General features: G+C 38.9%; 1 protein-coding gene across 1 annotated transcript in view; it reads left to right on the forward strand.

The window, feature by feature from the left end:
- LOC117020100 (zinc finger protein 658-like) overlaps positions 1 to 14,589 on the forward strand; it is a 35,260-nt gene extending 20,671 nt beyond the window's left edge. Inside the window, 3 exon segments of the mRNA XM_033102343.1 lie at positions 10,967 to 11,134; positions 11,423 to 13,446; positions 13,449 to 14,589. Coding sequence (XP_032958234.1) covers positions 10,967 to 11,134; positions 11,423 to 13,446; positions 13,449 to 13,628 — 2,372 coding nt within the window. The 3' untranslated portion in view covers positions 13,629 to 14,589.
- Positions 14,590 to 16,303: the final 1,714 nt, after the last annotated feature.

Below are 16,303 nucleotides of genomic sequence, written 5' to 3' on the forward strand. Positions count from 1 at the left end.
GAAAGGATTTTTCCTGTGGGAATGCTTAAGGTCAGCACCCTTAATAATGCCTGTTTTGAAAGGCTGAAAATCTGTTTTGCCTCTGGGCTCCAAAGTAACAGGTGGGTATTTGCAGCCTGAGTATCTCTAATTAACTGATAGAGAGGGTGGGCAATTTCTCCATATTTCGTATCCCAGGATCCATAGGCGGCAGAAGCCTGTGATGCCTAAGAAACCCCTTAGTTGTTTAAGGGTCTTAGGTAGTGGATAAATGGAGATGGGACGGATCTTCTCCCAGGGCCCTAGCCCCTTCGGAGATAATTAGTCCAGGTGTTTGACAGAAGTTTGACACATTTGGCCTTGGCCTTGGAAATCTTGTAGCCTTTGGAGGCTATAAAATGAGGCGGTGGTGCCTCAGCTGATGAGGTCCTCAGATGGAGCACACAATAGGAGATCATCAACATATTGTAAGAGTATATAACTGTCATAAGAAAATTCTGACAGCTCCTTAGAGAGAGCCTGTCCAAATATGTGGGGACTATCTCTAAACCCTTGGGGCAATACTGTCCAGGTAAGCTGTAAAGGCTGGCTTCCAGGGTCCTCAGAGTCAAAGAGATATTGTGAGTCAGGATGTACCGGTAAGCAGAAAAAGGCATCCTTTAAATCTAAAACTGTGAATCATCTGGCAGTCTCAGGTATTTGGGCTAAGAGAGTATAAGGATTTGGAACTACAGGGTGTATAGGAATAACTGCCTCGTTGATGGCCCAGAGGTCTTGGACTAGTCTCCACTTCCCATTTGGTTTGGGAATTCCTAAGATGGGCGTATTGCAAAGACTACTGCATTCTTTAAGAAGGCCTTGTCGTTTGAGATTGTTAATGATTGGTGTTAGTCCTTTCTTTGCCTCAGGTTTTAGAGGGTATTGTTCCTGGCAAGGAAATAGGGTGGGGTCCTTAAGATGGATGTGGACTGGGGTGGCCATTAAGGCGCGACTGCTTATCCCCTGTGTGGCCCAAACTTCAGGGTTGATGTCAGCTTCTACAACCGGGAGGCAGCTAGGAATATTTCCAAGGGCTAGGAGAACAACAGTTCCCATCTCAGTCATAATGTCTCTTCCTAATAGTTGGGTACGGCTTTCTGGCATGATTAAGAAAGAATGGGAGAACATTAGATCACCGCATATGCAGCCTAAGGGCTGGGAAAACTATTTAGTAATTGGCTTGCCCATTACTCTGAGAACAGTAACATGTTGATTGGAGAGGGTCCCTGGGTTGGAGAGGAGGACGGAGAAAGTGGCTCCTGTTGTAGAAGGAAATCAATAGATTTTCCTTCTATTTCTAGGATTACCCAAGGCTCGTGAGTCCCAATGATTAGATGGGATGAAGGAGCCATCGTTAGAAGCCCCAGATCCCCTCAGTCCCGTGTGGGAGTCTGACTGGCCGAGGCTGGCCTCGGGGGTGGGGACCTCTGGGGAGGTCTTTTACAGATGGTACAGGGCCGTGGAGGTCTCCGGGTCGGTTCCAGTTGCTGTGGACATTCCTTTCTCCAGTGTTCAGACTTCCTGCAGCAGTGGCAGCAGGATTTCCCCTGGGTCCCCTGTTGGGCTGTAGCCTGTAAGGCAGCCACCAATACTTCCACCTTTTTTCTTATTTTCTTCTTCATATTCTGGGCCTTTTCCTTGTCCTGATCGTAAACGCCGGTGTTGGCTACCTTGAGTACTTGGTCCAAGGTGCCTTCGGGATCAATAGCCAATTTTTGTAATTTTCTGCGGATATCTAGGGCAGCCAGAGTTATAAATTTGTCTTTTGGAAGAATTTCCTCTTCGAAGGAGTCTTGCCTTATAGGAGTGTATTTAATTAAGGCCTCTCTGAGCCTTTCTAAAAAGACTGAGGGATTTTCTTCCGAATTCTGGCTGATAATAGACAGCTTTGAATAATTGATTGTTTTGGTCCTTGTTCTCCTTAGTCCCTCTAAAATGCATGCCCGAAAATGCCTTTTCTGCCAATTTCCCATGGCTGTCTCAGCCATGGCTGATCCCAGTGTGGATTGTTAGCGGGTACTGCTGGCTTCCCTGTAGGGAAGGGCTCCCGAATGGGGTCCCCTTCTGCCTGTTGATCATGATATGCTAGGAACTGATCATCTCCAAACTTTTTGGCAGCGTGTTTCTCAGAACTAGTAAGAATTTGATTTAAGAGTAACATGGCATCTTTCCAAGGGAGGTCAAAGACCTGGATTAAGTTTTAGAAAACTTGTATATATTTATCAGGGTCATCTGAAAACTTCCCTAGATCTCCCTTTATTTGTCTGAGATCCTGTAGACAGAAAGGGACTTGAACCCTGACAGGCCCAAATTCTCCTGGCATCTGCTGTACTTCCGGGAAGGAGATTTGTTCCCAGCTAGGGGTGCTTTTGTATAGCAAGTCCTGTATAGGAGGGCAATGAGAGGGAGCTGGAGCAGGAGCCGGCTCAGGACGAAGGGCAATGTATAGAGTCTTGGGACAGTCCTCTGCCTGGGTGTCTACTGAGGGGACCTCCTCTGGAGAGGAGGGTCTGGTTGGAATTTCCTTTGAATGGGTCTCCTTTAGAGGAGGGGGACAAGAAATCACAGCCAAAAGAGCTGGATCAAACGTACACTTTTGGCAGAAGTCTGAGTTGTCCCTTAGAGCAAAAAAACCTGAACATATGGAACTTCTGATCATTTGTCTTCCTGTCTGCAAAACAGATCTAGCTGCACGATAGTATTGTATGTTAGTACTTCCCTCCGAAGGCCAAGTCTCCCCATCTTCTAATTTGTATTAAGGCCAAACCTTAGAACAAAAGAAGACCAGGTACCGCTTCTTCAGAGTCTGAGGGTGAAATTTGTCCCAATGTTTCAAGATGCAATTCAGGGGGTGAAGGTGCATTAGGGCTGATTGCCCATCTGGAAGGGAGGGAGAAAAGAAAGGCATCTCATTGCAGTTCATCTCACAACAATCTATCGAGAGTGTCCTCTAGAGCCTGGGTCAAGGAAACCACATGACTGGTTCCAAGGCATGTGAGGAGACGGCGTACCAGGGTTAGTCATGCTTAACGAGACTGCCCAAACCATGTCCACAGTGAGTGCCTGCCCAAATCTGGGACTATCCTTGCCTGAATGTCTGGTGCCGACTGCCTACAGACCAAATAAGGTAGTGGCCGACAATGCAGTGTTTCAAAGTAGAGGGGTGTATGGCCCATCTCTGGGCATCTCGAAAATTGATGGCACGATCAATGTAATGATGGCCTTCCAAATAGAAGTGGTTAAGGAGGGAGTATATGCTCAAGTCCATCTAGGACCTTCTGTAAAGAAGATATGTTGCTTGAATGAAAGGATGTAGAGGGAGGCCATGTTGTCCAATATGTGAGGGGGGACAGAAAGAGGTATCAGAAGCCCCAAAAGGCTTCGGACAGGGCAGCTTCCTTAAGGAAAAGCGACTCCGGAATACTCAGTTTTCCCCAAGGAGTTTGCTTGATGGTTCGCAAAAATCAAGGTGCAAAACGAACGTGGCGAGATATTCGGGACCCCAGGGTGGTGTCCTCGATGGACTTGGGCCGCTAAACAGTTATTGGACAATGGGCAACAGGTGAGAAAGTCACAAAAACAACAGATGTTGGGTGTGAATGTCAGGACACCTCCATTTGCACTTAAAAAACTTGGAGGAGTTACCAATAGGATGCTATGAATGCCAGATGCCAGTAAATTTTGTCCTGAGTAACAAGGGATGTCCTATAAAGACAGAGGTCCATGTTCGTACCTTAAGATGTCTTGAGGCTGGTGGAGAATGTTGAGGAGGTCTCACAGGGAAGAGACCCTGGAGCAGTGTTTCAAGAGCTGAGGAGAGATAGTGACAGAATGAAAAGAACAATATAGATGGGAGGAGTCATTCAACTGGCACCTTTATGGGCAGTTGGGCTAGGAAGAGACCTATGAGACCTTTGGGACCCACCTCAGAGTAGCTGTGGCCAGAGCCCCTCAGTTGTCTGCAAAGGCCGACAATCCTGGCCACGTGTCGGTATTCGGCCTCCTCGCAGAAAGGAAAAAAAAGGCAGCAGAGGAATAGGAGAATGTAGCAGAGAGGGGGTGGGAGAGCCTCCAAATGGCATCTTACCGGGCAGTCGGGCTGGGAGAAGACCTAGGGAGTCTTCGGGATGCACTGCAGAGTAACCATGGCAAGAGCTCTTCAATGACTGCCAAGGGTCATTCACCCCAACCTCGTGCTGTCTCCCCCCCCTTTACAAGAGAAGGCAAGAGAAAAGGCAGTTGGACTAAGGCCAGCATTCCTCCAGCTCAGCACCGGACGGGATTGACCAGAGCCCTTCTGCAAGCCTGTTCTCCAGGTCTTATATATTGGCAGCCGCGCTATCTCTTTTAAGTGGCTGACGGAGGCCTAATTTTGTTGAGAGAGAGAATCAGTAAATAGGAGCCTGAAGCCAGGCAAGTGGTAGCAGAAACACTGTGCTTACCTCTCCTTCGTATCCCGGAGGAGCTCCCAAATGTTGTAGGATATTTCTGTGTGTACTCTGGGATCGTATCCGAAGAGTGGAAGCACAGACCAGAGAGGCAATGCAGAAAAGGATAGTTTGTTAAAGCAAAGAGTTACAGCTCCCAAATGGGAGGGGGTACCTGAAACTGGGATGCCCACAGCTAAAGCAAAGGCTTTTGTTTTTGTACTTTTTTTTTCTGTATCTCAGGAGAAAAGCTGACGCCTACTGGTATATTTTTATCAAATTCTCAACCTTGAGGAGGCTTTTGAGAAGGCTTTTTGAAACAAACCAGGACTTTTTGAACTGAACCAGCTGTCCTGTGCTAATGATGTTTCTCAGGGCTACAGCCTTGAAGATATGACTGTGCTTGTCCATTCTACCAGGGAATTCCTGACTGCCTGACGTCATACTAACTAACCTGTCTCAATATTTGTATTAAAGTGAAACATATTTGTATATGTGTATGCTGAAATCAAAGAACAAGCTTTTAAAATTTCATGGAATAATAAGATTGTGAAAATATAGCTTTAGTCTAAAAAGAAAGCAATAAACCCAACAAATTAGAATCACTACAAATAATATTGTCTCAACAGTTTGATAAAATGTAGTAATTAATGATAAAATGAGTAAACAAAAAACTCTTTCTATATGGAAATCTAAAAAAATTATCTTTTAAACAATGTATGACAAAGGAAATCAATTCCAAAATTTCATGACATTTATAATATAGTATAAATAAATATGTGCATTAGAAACCATAGGATATAGCTAAATTAGTGAATAGAGATAAATTTGTAATATCGTATTTATATTAATAATGGAAGAACAGTAACAAAAGTATACTAATGAAAGCAGAAGAATTTAAAAGTGAAATTAATAATAAACTGGAAAACATAGAAATTGTAGAATGTTCTTAGAATAAAAAATAATAAAATGGGTGAATCTTCGGTAACCCTAACAAAGACAAAAGAAAAGAAACACTTTTTATATAAGAAATTCAAGTGGAGATAGATTTGTAAAGATTTAATGCAATGTCAAACTAAATCCCATTCATAAAATAGAGTGAACTTGCTCTACCACATATCAAGGATTTATGTAAAGCTCTGAGTAGTTATGTAATATGCAGCTGGAGGTGGGATATTTTAATGAATTAGTGAAACAGAAAAGAAAGCTCAAGATAAAACGTGCTTTATAGGCAATTGGTCTTTGACACATGGCACTATCTCCACAGAGCAGTGGGGAAAGAATTCTGAGGGAACCTTATGGATCAGAACCAAACAATTGGATTCAGGTGGCTTGATGACCTAGTTTTCAAAGCAAAACTAGAAATATTCTATATGATGACAAGGAAAACGTGTTCATGACTGTGCTTAGGGAAGGAATTAATAGGATATAAAAAGGCTTAACCTTTTTTATAAAAAGGGAAAGATGGAATAAATGTATTCCCTTCTACTTCACCCACTAAGTTCAGTTAAATATGTACTTGTACATATGTACATATAGTACATCTATACGTGTGTGTGTGTGTGTATGTGTATTAAGATTCTGAAAGATGGAAAGGAGTGAAGATGATTTAGGGACGTTGGCACCTGATGAAACACTGGGTGCCAATAGGAGGCTTCTGGGGGCCTGATCTCACCCCTGCCCGGTGTTTAAGTGGCATCTTCTCCAACTCCCGGGTGTCAGTAGAGGTTTATTGGGGAACCTGGACTTCTCTCCTGACTTGCAGTAGTGAAACTGCACCCAACTTCTTCTGTTGGTGTGGTTTCGGAGAAGGCTGGCTAAAACTGAACATCCACTTTCATAAAGTCCAATTCTTCAGTTGTCTCTAAGGACCATGGTTTTGTTGTCCTGTGTAGAAACATTGGAACTCAAAGGAACACAGATTATTCCTATGTTTTTTTCCTAGAATTTTTTAAATTTTACATTTTATACATTGTGATCTATTTTGTATTCATTTTTATAGAAAGTGTGAGGTATATGTTTGGTTTAAATTTTTGAAGAGGGAATCCAGTTATTTTAGCACTATATATTGAAAAGAATATCATTTTTTCATTAAACAGCATTTTCAAGATCTTAGAATACAGATGGGAATATTTGCATATTTCTGTATATGTATATATTTTATATAATTCTGTATGTGTAAGATTGTGCATTTCTGTGGCTTCGCTATTCTTTTTTATTCATCAACATATCCTTATGCCAATAGCACGTTAACTTCATTACACTAGCTTGTTAATTAATTCTTGAAATCAGGTACTGTGAATCCACCAACTTCCGTCTGTATCAATTTTAAATGAGCTTCTTGATATTTACAAAAAGGCATGCTGGCCTTTCAGCTGAGATTGCATGGAATCTATAGATCAAATTAAAGACAATTGACGTCTTAATAATATATGGCCTTCTAATCCATAAATAACATATACCTCTCCATTTATTCAGGATTTCTTTTATTTTTTTCATTATGATTTTTTTCGTCAGTAGTTTTCAGCATAGAGATACCAAGTGTGTGTGTGTGTGTGTGTGTGTGTGTGTGTGTGTGTGTGTGTGTTAGGTAAATTATGATGTTTATCTGATTTCAAATTCCCATTGATCATATTTGTATGTTATTGGCTTCTGTATATTGGCTTTGTATTTTGCCTTTGCTGAAAACAGTTACTAGTTAAGGAACTTTTTAAAAGATCTTTTTGTGATTTTTCTGTGTAGACTTACTCTGTATCTTTCATTTTTATTCTTGTCATATTGTATTCGTTTGAACTTCCATTACTCTCTTAAGTAGAAGTGCTGAGAGTAAACACCCTTGTCTTTTTTCCCAATCTTAGGGTTAAGATTCAGTCTCTCATTCTTAAGTATGATGTTAGCTATAGCCTTTTCGTAGATTCCTTTTATTTAGGTCAATGAATGGATTTTGAATTTATTGAAATATTTTTCTACCTTAATTTATAGGATTGTGTGGTTTGAATTCTTTAGACTATTTATATGATGGATTACATTGATTAACTTTTGAATATTGGAACACTTTGCATTCTTGGGATGAATCCCACTTGATCCAGATTTATTATTTTTATATATTGCTTTGTTCTTTTAACTACTGTTTTTCAGTATTTTTACATTTATGTCATGGGAGATATTGGCACGTACGTTTTTCTTTTCTGAATTTTCTTAGGTTTTGCTATTAGGATAATGCACACCTTATACAATCATTTAGGAAATAGTCCCATATCTTGTATGTTCTGAAAGAGATTACAACGTCTGACAGTTCAGTTCGTGAACTTGTTGCAACGATGTTGCTAAACTTTTTCGATGTCAGAGGGATTATCCATTATGAATTTGTACCAACTGAACAAACATTTAACCAAGTTTACTTTATGGAAGTGCTGCATTAAAAAGTTAGACGACCTGAACTTTTCGCCAACAATTCATGGCTCTTGCATCATGACAGTGCACCTGCTCACACGTCACTGTCTGTGAAGGAGTTTTTAGCCATCAGACAAATACCTGCACTGGATCACCCTCCCTACTCACCTGATTTGGCTCCCAATGACTTACTGAAAGATAAAGGAAGTATTAAAAGGAAGACATTTTGATGACATTCAGGACATCAAGGGTAATACAATGACAACTCTGATGACCATTCCAGAAAAAGAGTTCCAAAATTGCTTTGATGGGTCGACTAGGCGCTGGCATCAGTGCATAGCTTCCCAAGGGGAGTACTTCAAAGGTGACTGTAGTGATATTCAGCAATGAGGTGGTACTTTTTCTAGGATGAGTTTGCAAACTTAATTGTCAGACCTAATATGTAAAATTGATACTATTTCTTCTTTAAACGTTTGGTCGAATGCACTAGTTAGCTCATATAGTCCTAGAGCTGCTTTTTGACCTACATATTTTTGACTACATATTCAATTTCTTAAATAGATCTATTTAGGATATTTCTTTCTACATGAATGAGTTTGGTAGTTTTTATTTTTAGGAAATGTGTCCATTTCATATGAATTGTCATTTATGGGCATAGAGTTTTTCATAATATTCTTTATTATCTCTTTAATATCTGTTGTCCCTTCTTGTTTTTATTTCTGATATTGATCATGTGTTTTCTCATTTTTTCTGTGTTGATTTTTATCTTTTTTTTTAAGTCTTTACAAATATGTAACCTTTGGCTTGATTGATTTTTCTCTGTTTTCAATTTTATTTTCTAGTCCTTATCATTTTCTTCCTTTTGTTATCTTTAGCTTTACATTCTATTTGTAGTTTCTTAAAGTGGAAGCTTGGGAAACTAGTTGGAGGTCTTTTCTAATGTGAAAATTTTAAGATATAAACTTATCTCTGAGTACTATTTTAACTGAATGCTGCTAAATTCTATGTATTGAACAGTCTTGTTTTTATTTACTTCAAAATATTATCTTAATGTTCTATTAGATGTCCTCTTTGACCATGGTTTAATTGGAAGTGTATGAATTTAGAATTATTTTGTATTTTTCCATATAACGTGGCATTACTGATTTCTAGTATAATTTCTCTATGGGTTGAGATCACACTTTATATGATTTCTTTATAGTTGTAAAGATTTGTCTTATAGCACAGAATGTGGTCTGTCTTTTTTTTTTTAATTATCAAAAGTTTATTTTTTTGTATGTAAAAATATTTTTATTTTTATTTATTTTTTATTTTTTTATTTTTTTTATTATTTTTTTTTAATTTATTGGGGTGACAATTGTTAGTAAAATTACATAGATTTCAGGTGTGCAATTCTGTATCACATCATCCATAAATCACACTGTGTGTTCACCACCCAGAGTCAGCTCCCCTTCCATCACCATACATTTGATCCCCCTCACCCTCATCCCCCACCCCCCAACCCCCTTACCCTCTGGTAACCACCAAATTACGTTCCCCAGATTAATTTTCAAACCCGTGGCCATCCTGTGGTCACCGACTGCCCTCCAATCCCCTCACCCTCCCCCCCACCCCCCACCCCTCCCGCCCATCTAGCAACCCTCAGTTTTTCCTCTTTGTCTCCAAAACTGTTTCTGATTAGTTCATTCACTTATTCTTTTCTTTAGAATCCGCAAATAAGTGAGATCATATGGTACTTATCTTTCTCTGTCTGACTTATTTCGCTTAACATAATGTTCTCTAGGTCCATCCATGTTGTTGCAAATAGTAAGATTTCTTTCTTCTTTATGGCTGCGTAATACTCCATTGTATAAATGTACCACAGTTTCTTAATCCAGTCATCTACTGATGGGCATTTTGGTTGTTTCCATGTCTTAGCTATTGTGTATAGTGCTGCAATAAACATAGGAGTGCATAAAGATTTTTGAATTGAAGTTTTGGGTTTCTCCGGATAGATACCTAGAAGTGGAATTACTGGATCATAGGGTAGTTCCATTTTCAGATTTTTGAGATACCTCCATACTGTTTTCCATTTGTCTGTCTTGATGAATGCATCATGTGCATTTGAGAATAATCTGAATTCAGCTCCTTTTTAATGTATTGTTTCTGGGTTTTGAGGATATGGTTTTTACAAATGCTGCTTCATCTCTTCGTGCTGTAATACTGTAATAGTGTGATATCTTCCTGCCTCTTTTCTTTTTCTGTGTTTTGTTTTCCTGCTTTTATTCTCCAGTGTGGTATAAGATGGCCACAAGTGCCCTAAACAAACAGATTTGTTTCTCTTGCCCATGCAGATTTCATAGAGTAGATAGGAATATGTTTCCAGGTAAATATTTTGGCAGTGGCTGCTGTGACCATTTCCCAGAATGTCTTGTGAATGGAAATTTCTCAGGATTCTTCATGATCTTTCCTATGAATTCTTGGTTTGGCTCAAGGAAAATTTTCCTAGTGTGTACAAATCCTTTATATCTGTGGAAGAACTGCATAGAACAGTGTTTATTTTTTTTCCCTCTTTCTTTTTGGGATGCATGGGGGCTTGAGTGTGGTGGATATTGTCAAAAAGATTTTCTACTATGTTAGACCAGCTTTTTCTCAGATCTTTGGCTAGAAGAAACAGGCTTTTCTCAGAGCTCTTTGTCTCTCCCTATTGTTGGCTTTGGATTGCAGGCTTCTCCACCACTTGAGCACTCCATATAAGATATATGGGAAGCAGAAAGAAAATCTTGAAACTGTGATCCATGTCATTTCTTATGTCCAAGAGTCCACTTTCTTTCCATTTTGTAGCATCTTCATTTGTTTTTCAAATTTTTTCCCCCAGGGATTTGTATTTGAAAGAGGGAGGCCTGGGGTTGCTTCATCTTGGCCAGCACTGGACACATCAGTTTTTTTCTTTTTTTTAAGTGACATTATGAATAGGGTAGAGAGAGAGAGAGGGGCTGACTGTGTCTGTCTTTCTGAGTGCATGAGTTATTAATTTTGGAAACATGACCAGAGACTATAGACAATACATGACAAAAACATATGGCTATAAGCACCTCTCAATAAGAAATGCAAGATTCAAATGATGTTTTCCATTTTTGTCATTTTAGGATATTACAAAGTTGACATCCACATTACGAGGAACCAGGAAAAACAAGAGAAACTTTTGTGGCAAGTAATAGTCAGTGACAACAAAACATTGAGTAAAGAAGAGCAGAAAGTTATAGCAAAACCAGTTAATCTGGATATAACTCCAGAATTTCCACAAAAAATGTCCTGTAAGTGTGACTCATGTAGAATGAACTTGCCACTTGTTTCTGAATTAATTGTTAGTGATAGAAACTGTTCAAGAAAGAAGGCTGATTACATGAATGTATGTGGAAAGTTGCAGCTTGATATTAAACATGAGAAAACTCATACTGGAGAGCAGTCTTACAAATATAGTAAAAATATGAAAGCTCTCAGTCAAAAGAAAAATCATCAGATATTTGAAACTATGGAGAAGCCCTTTGAATGTAATGAACTTGGAAAAGTTTTACATAATGAGGCTATTGTCTCTGTTACAGCTCAGAGTGGTCTAACAGAAGAGGAATCCTATCAGGATGATGAATTTAGGAAAAACTGTGATAAAGCAACTGTGTTGAACCAAATGAGAACTGGCACAAGAGAGAAGTGCTTTGATATTAATGAATGTGGGAGATCGTGTCACAAAACCACCATTGTGGAATTCAATAAAGTTAGCAGCGTTACAACAAACTATGAATGTAATGAAAGTGAAAATAACTTCAACAGCAATTCACCCTGCACTCCACCTCAGCTAGCAATTACAAAACAGCAAGCTTTTGAAAGGAGTAAATGTGAAGAAAACTTGAGCCAAAACTTATCCCATCTAGTACATCAGAAGATACAAAGTGGAGATAAGTTCTGTGTTTTTCATAGAGGTGCAAATGACTTCTCCCAGGAATTACACCATACAATGCATCAGATAACTCAGACAAAAGAGAAAGTCTACAAGAGTGGTAAATATGGGGAATGCTTGTATCAAAACTCACTTCTCTGTGTACATCAGGAAAGTGACCCAGGAGAGAAGTCATTAGAAAGTAATGAATGCAGGAAATCCTTTTACGAGAAAGCATACCTCATTCAGCATCAGAGGACCTGCTCAGGAGAGAAAACGTGTGAATATGAGGAAAGCAGGAAATCCTTTTGTTCAAATTTACACACTATTCACTATCCTGATACTCATATGGGGGTCAATCTCTGTGAATGTAATGAATGTAGGAAAACTTTCTATCAGACATCAAATGCCAGTGAACATCTGACAATTCACAGAAGGAAGAAAATTTATGATAACAATGAATCTGGGAAATCATACAAGAAACCTGCCCTCTTAGTACACCAGACAACAGACACAGAAATGAAACCCTATCAAAGTAATAAATATGGGAAATCATTCTTCAAGATGGCACAGCTCAAAGAACATCAGAGAATTCACACAGGAAATAAACCCTATGACTGTAATGAATGTGGGAAACCTTTTCCTCACAATTCAACTCTCAGAGTACACCAGAGATTTCACACAGGTGTAAAATCCAATGTGTGTAATGAGTATGGGAAAACTTTCTCCAAAAAGTCAAACTTTACTGCACAGCAGAGAATTCACACAGGGCAGAAACCTTATATGTGTAATGACTGTGGGAGATCTTGCTCCTGTAATTCAACCCTTAGAATTCCTACAGGGGAGAAATCATATGAATGTCATGACTGTAAGAAGACTTTTGCGTATAATTCAGCCTTCAGAGCACATCAGAAAACTCACACTGGGGAGAAACTCTATCAATGTAATGAATGTGGGAAAACTTTTTCCCAAAAGTCACACCTCAGTGCACATCACAGAATTCATACAGGTGAAAAACCCTATGAATGTAGTGAATGTGGGAAAACCTTTTCTCAGAAATCAAACCTCAGTGGACATGAGAGAATTCACAAAGGGGAAAAACCTTATGAATGTAAGGAATGTGGGAAAACCTTTGTCTTTAAAGCAGCCCTCATAGTCCATCAAAGAATTCACACAGGAGAGAAACCCTATGAATGTAGTGAATGTGGGAAAACTTTCTCCCGGAAGTCATATGTCAGTGCACATCAGAGAATTCACACAGGGGAGAAACCCTATGAATGTAGTGACTGTGGGAGAACTTTTGCCTCCAATTCAGCCTTCAGGGTACACCAGAGAAGTCACACAGGGGAGAAACCCTATGAATGTAGTGACTGTGGGAAAACGTTTTACATGATATCACACCTTAGAGCACATACAAGGACTCACACAGGAGAGAGACCCTATGAATGTAGTATATGTGGGAAACCTTTTGCCCTTAAATCAAAACTCAGAATACATCAGAGAATTCACACAGGAGAGAAACCCTATGAATGTACTGAATGTGGGAAAGCTTTCTCCCGGAAGTCAAATGCCACTGCACATCAGAGAATTCACACAGGAGAGAAACCCTATGGATGTAATGAATGTGGGAAAACTTTTGTCCGTAAGACAGCACTTAGAGTACACCACAACAGAATGCACAGCGGAGAGAAAACCCCTATGAATGTAATGAATGTGGGAAAACCATTGTCTACAAAGCAGCCCTCATAGTCCATCAAAGAATTCACACAAGAGAGAAACCCTATAAAGGTAATGACTGTGGGAAAACTTTTGCAGACAGTTCATCCCTCCGGGCACATCAGATAATTCACACGGGAGAAACCCTGTGCATATAATGAATGCAGGAAATTTTTTGTCCCTAAGGCAGCCCTTAGAGCACATCACAACAGAATGCACAGAAGACAAAATCTTTGCGTGTAATGAATCTGGAATGTCCTTTAAGAACTCATACAACACAGTGGAGAATCTCATGACACATAGACTGGCAAATTGTTTCCTTTAAGTATTTGTTTTTGTGCTAGGCACATAGCTTGTCTGAATTTCCCAGTACAGTAGTGAAATACGATACTATTACATTTAAGCTAAGTGTGGCCTTAAAAAGTCTCCTTATATTGTTCATGTCTGTGTTATACTGGAATGGAGAAATTTCCATGGAAGACGTGTGTGCTGTGTTTTGAACATAGAATATAAGGTTAAAGAAGCTAGAGTCTGAATAATTGGTTGAATCAGAATTCCCTCCTAATTTTTTAATTCCCCTCTGGCTTTTTTTAAGCCAGAATTAAATTTGTACTCTGTTGAGCTTTTACAGATTTCGGTCTCTTGGTTAAATGTATATAGTTTAGGAAACTCACTGTTAGAATGGGATGAAATGCTGTAAATACAATAAATGTAAGAAGACCTATCAGAGTTCAACCTATCATTCTACATCAGAGATTTCACATGAGGAAGAAAACTTCTGTCAATGTCCTGAATAATCAGAAGACTTCATTAAAAATCATAGAAATCTTAGGGAACAACACAAATGTCTTTACCACCAACTGAACTTCATTAAACATGAAATAATTAAGATTAGACTAAAATCTTGTATTTTGATAACTAATTTTTGAACACATACTGAGTTTGCATCAGATAATTTTTTCTGAGGAAATGTATCACTTTCAAAATTGAAGATAAATTCTTGGCAGAAAAACAGACACACAGACAAATGGAATAGAATTGAAAACCCAGAGATAAACCCACATAAATATGGACAGATAAGTTTCGAAGCCAAAAACAATGGAGAAAAGACAGCCTCTTCAATAAATGGTGCTAGGAGAATTGGAAAGCCACGTGCAAAGGAATGAAACTGGACTGCTCTCTGTCACCATATACTAAAATTAACTCAAAAATGGGTCAAATATCTAAACTATAAGACCTGAAACAATAAACTGCATAGAAAAAACATAGGAACTAAACTTATGGACCTTGAGTTCAAAGATGATTGTATGAATTTGACTTCAAAGGCAAGGTAAGTAAAAGCTAAAATGAGTGGAATCATGTCAAACCAAAAAGCTTCTGCACAGCAAAAGAAACCATCAACAAAATAAAGAGGCAGCCAACCCAATGGGAGAAGATTTTTGCAAACAACGCCTCCAATAAGGGGCTAATATCCAAAATATATAAGGAACTCATACAACTCAGCAACAAAAAAACAACCCAATTGAAAAATGGGCAGAAGACCTGAATAGATGTTTCTCTAAAGAAGACATACGGATGGCCAATAGACCTATGGAAAAGAAATGCTCACCCTCACTAATCCTAAAAGAAGTGCAAGTAAAGATCACAATGAGATAGGACCTCATACCGGTTAGAATGGCTATCACAATAAGACAGATAATAAGTATTGGAGCAGCTGTGGAGAAAGGGAACCTTCATACACTGTTGGTGGGAATGCAGATTGGTGCAGCACTATGGAAAGCAGAGTGGAGTTTCCTCAAAAACTTAAGAATAGAATTACATATGACCCAGCAATCCCTCTCCTGGGTACATACCCAAAAAACCTGAAAACATTTATCCGTAAAGATATATGTACTCTGATGTTCATTGCAGCTTTATTTATGCAGTGGCCAAGACATTGAAACAAGTGTTCTTCAATAGATAATTGAATAAAGAAGATGTGGTATATATACACAATGGAATACTATTATACCATAAGAAAAAATGAAATAGTGCTATTTGCAACAACATGGAAGGAACTTAAGATTTTTAGGCTAAGCGAAATAAGTCAGAAAAAGCTGAGAACTATGATTTCTCTTGTGGTATATAAAACTAAAAAAAAACAACAACAAAAGAACAAGACAAACAAATGAAGAAACAAAAACTCAGACACAGACAATAGTTCAGTGGTTTCCAGAGGGTAAGAGGGGAGGGAGGTGGTAGGTGAGCGTAGAAGGGATCAAATATATGGTGATGGAAGAACTCTGGGTGGTGAATACACAACATTATATATAGATGACGTATTACAGAATTGTGTACTTGAAACCTACGTAACTTGACTAACAATTGTCACCCCAATTAACTAATAAAAAAAAAGTACATTCTTCACCTAGAACTGATGTACCAAAACTTGTGATTTATATGTGATACTAAGTTTTATAGCAAATACAGAAGAAAATATTCCCTATGCATGAACACTGTGGTATGTGAAGTTTTAAACATTGAAGAATAACGTGAACTCTGGAGAACACCAATAAATGTTTGTGAGTATTGTCTGAGCTATGGGACACATCTGTATGGGTATGTAACAGATTTCATTACTTCTTCTAGTAGGAGGCAGTAGCCAAACTTGCTCTGGTCAAGTTCACTTTCCTTTTTTGAGTGACAGTCTATGTGCTCTTCTGTTTCTTCCCTCAGCTTGATGCTGTTAGACTTTGGCCTGCCTGCTATGTCTGAATATTGGTCTGGCCCCGTTTTTCTAGGACCTCGTCTATCCATGAGAGAAGGACTCTTGTGTGAATATGTGTGTACGTGT

Source organism: Rhinolophus ferrumequinum, unplaced genomic scaffold, assembly GCF_004115265.2.
Source record: "Rhinolophus ferrumequinum isolate MPI-CBG mRhiFer1 unplaced genomic scaffold, mRhiFer1_v1.p scaffold_84_arrow_ctg1, whole genome shotgun sequence".
Lineage (NCBI taxonomy): Eukaryota > Metazoa > Chordata > Mammalia > Chiroptera > Rhinolophidae > Rhinolophus > Rhinolophus ferrumequinum.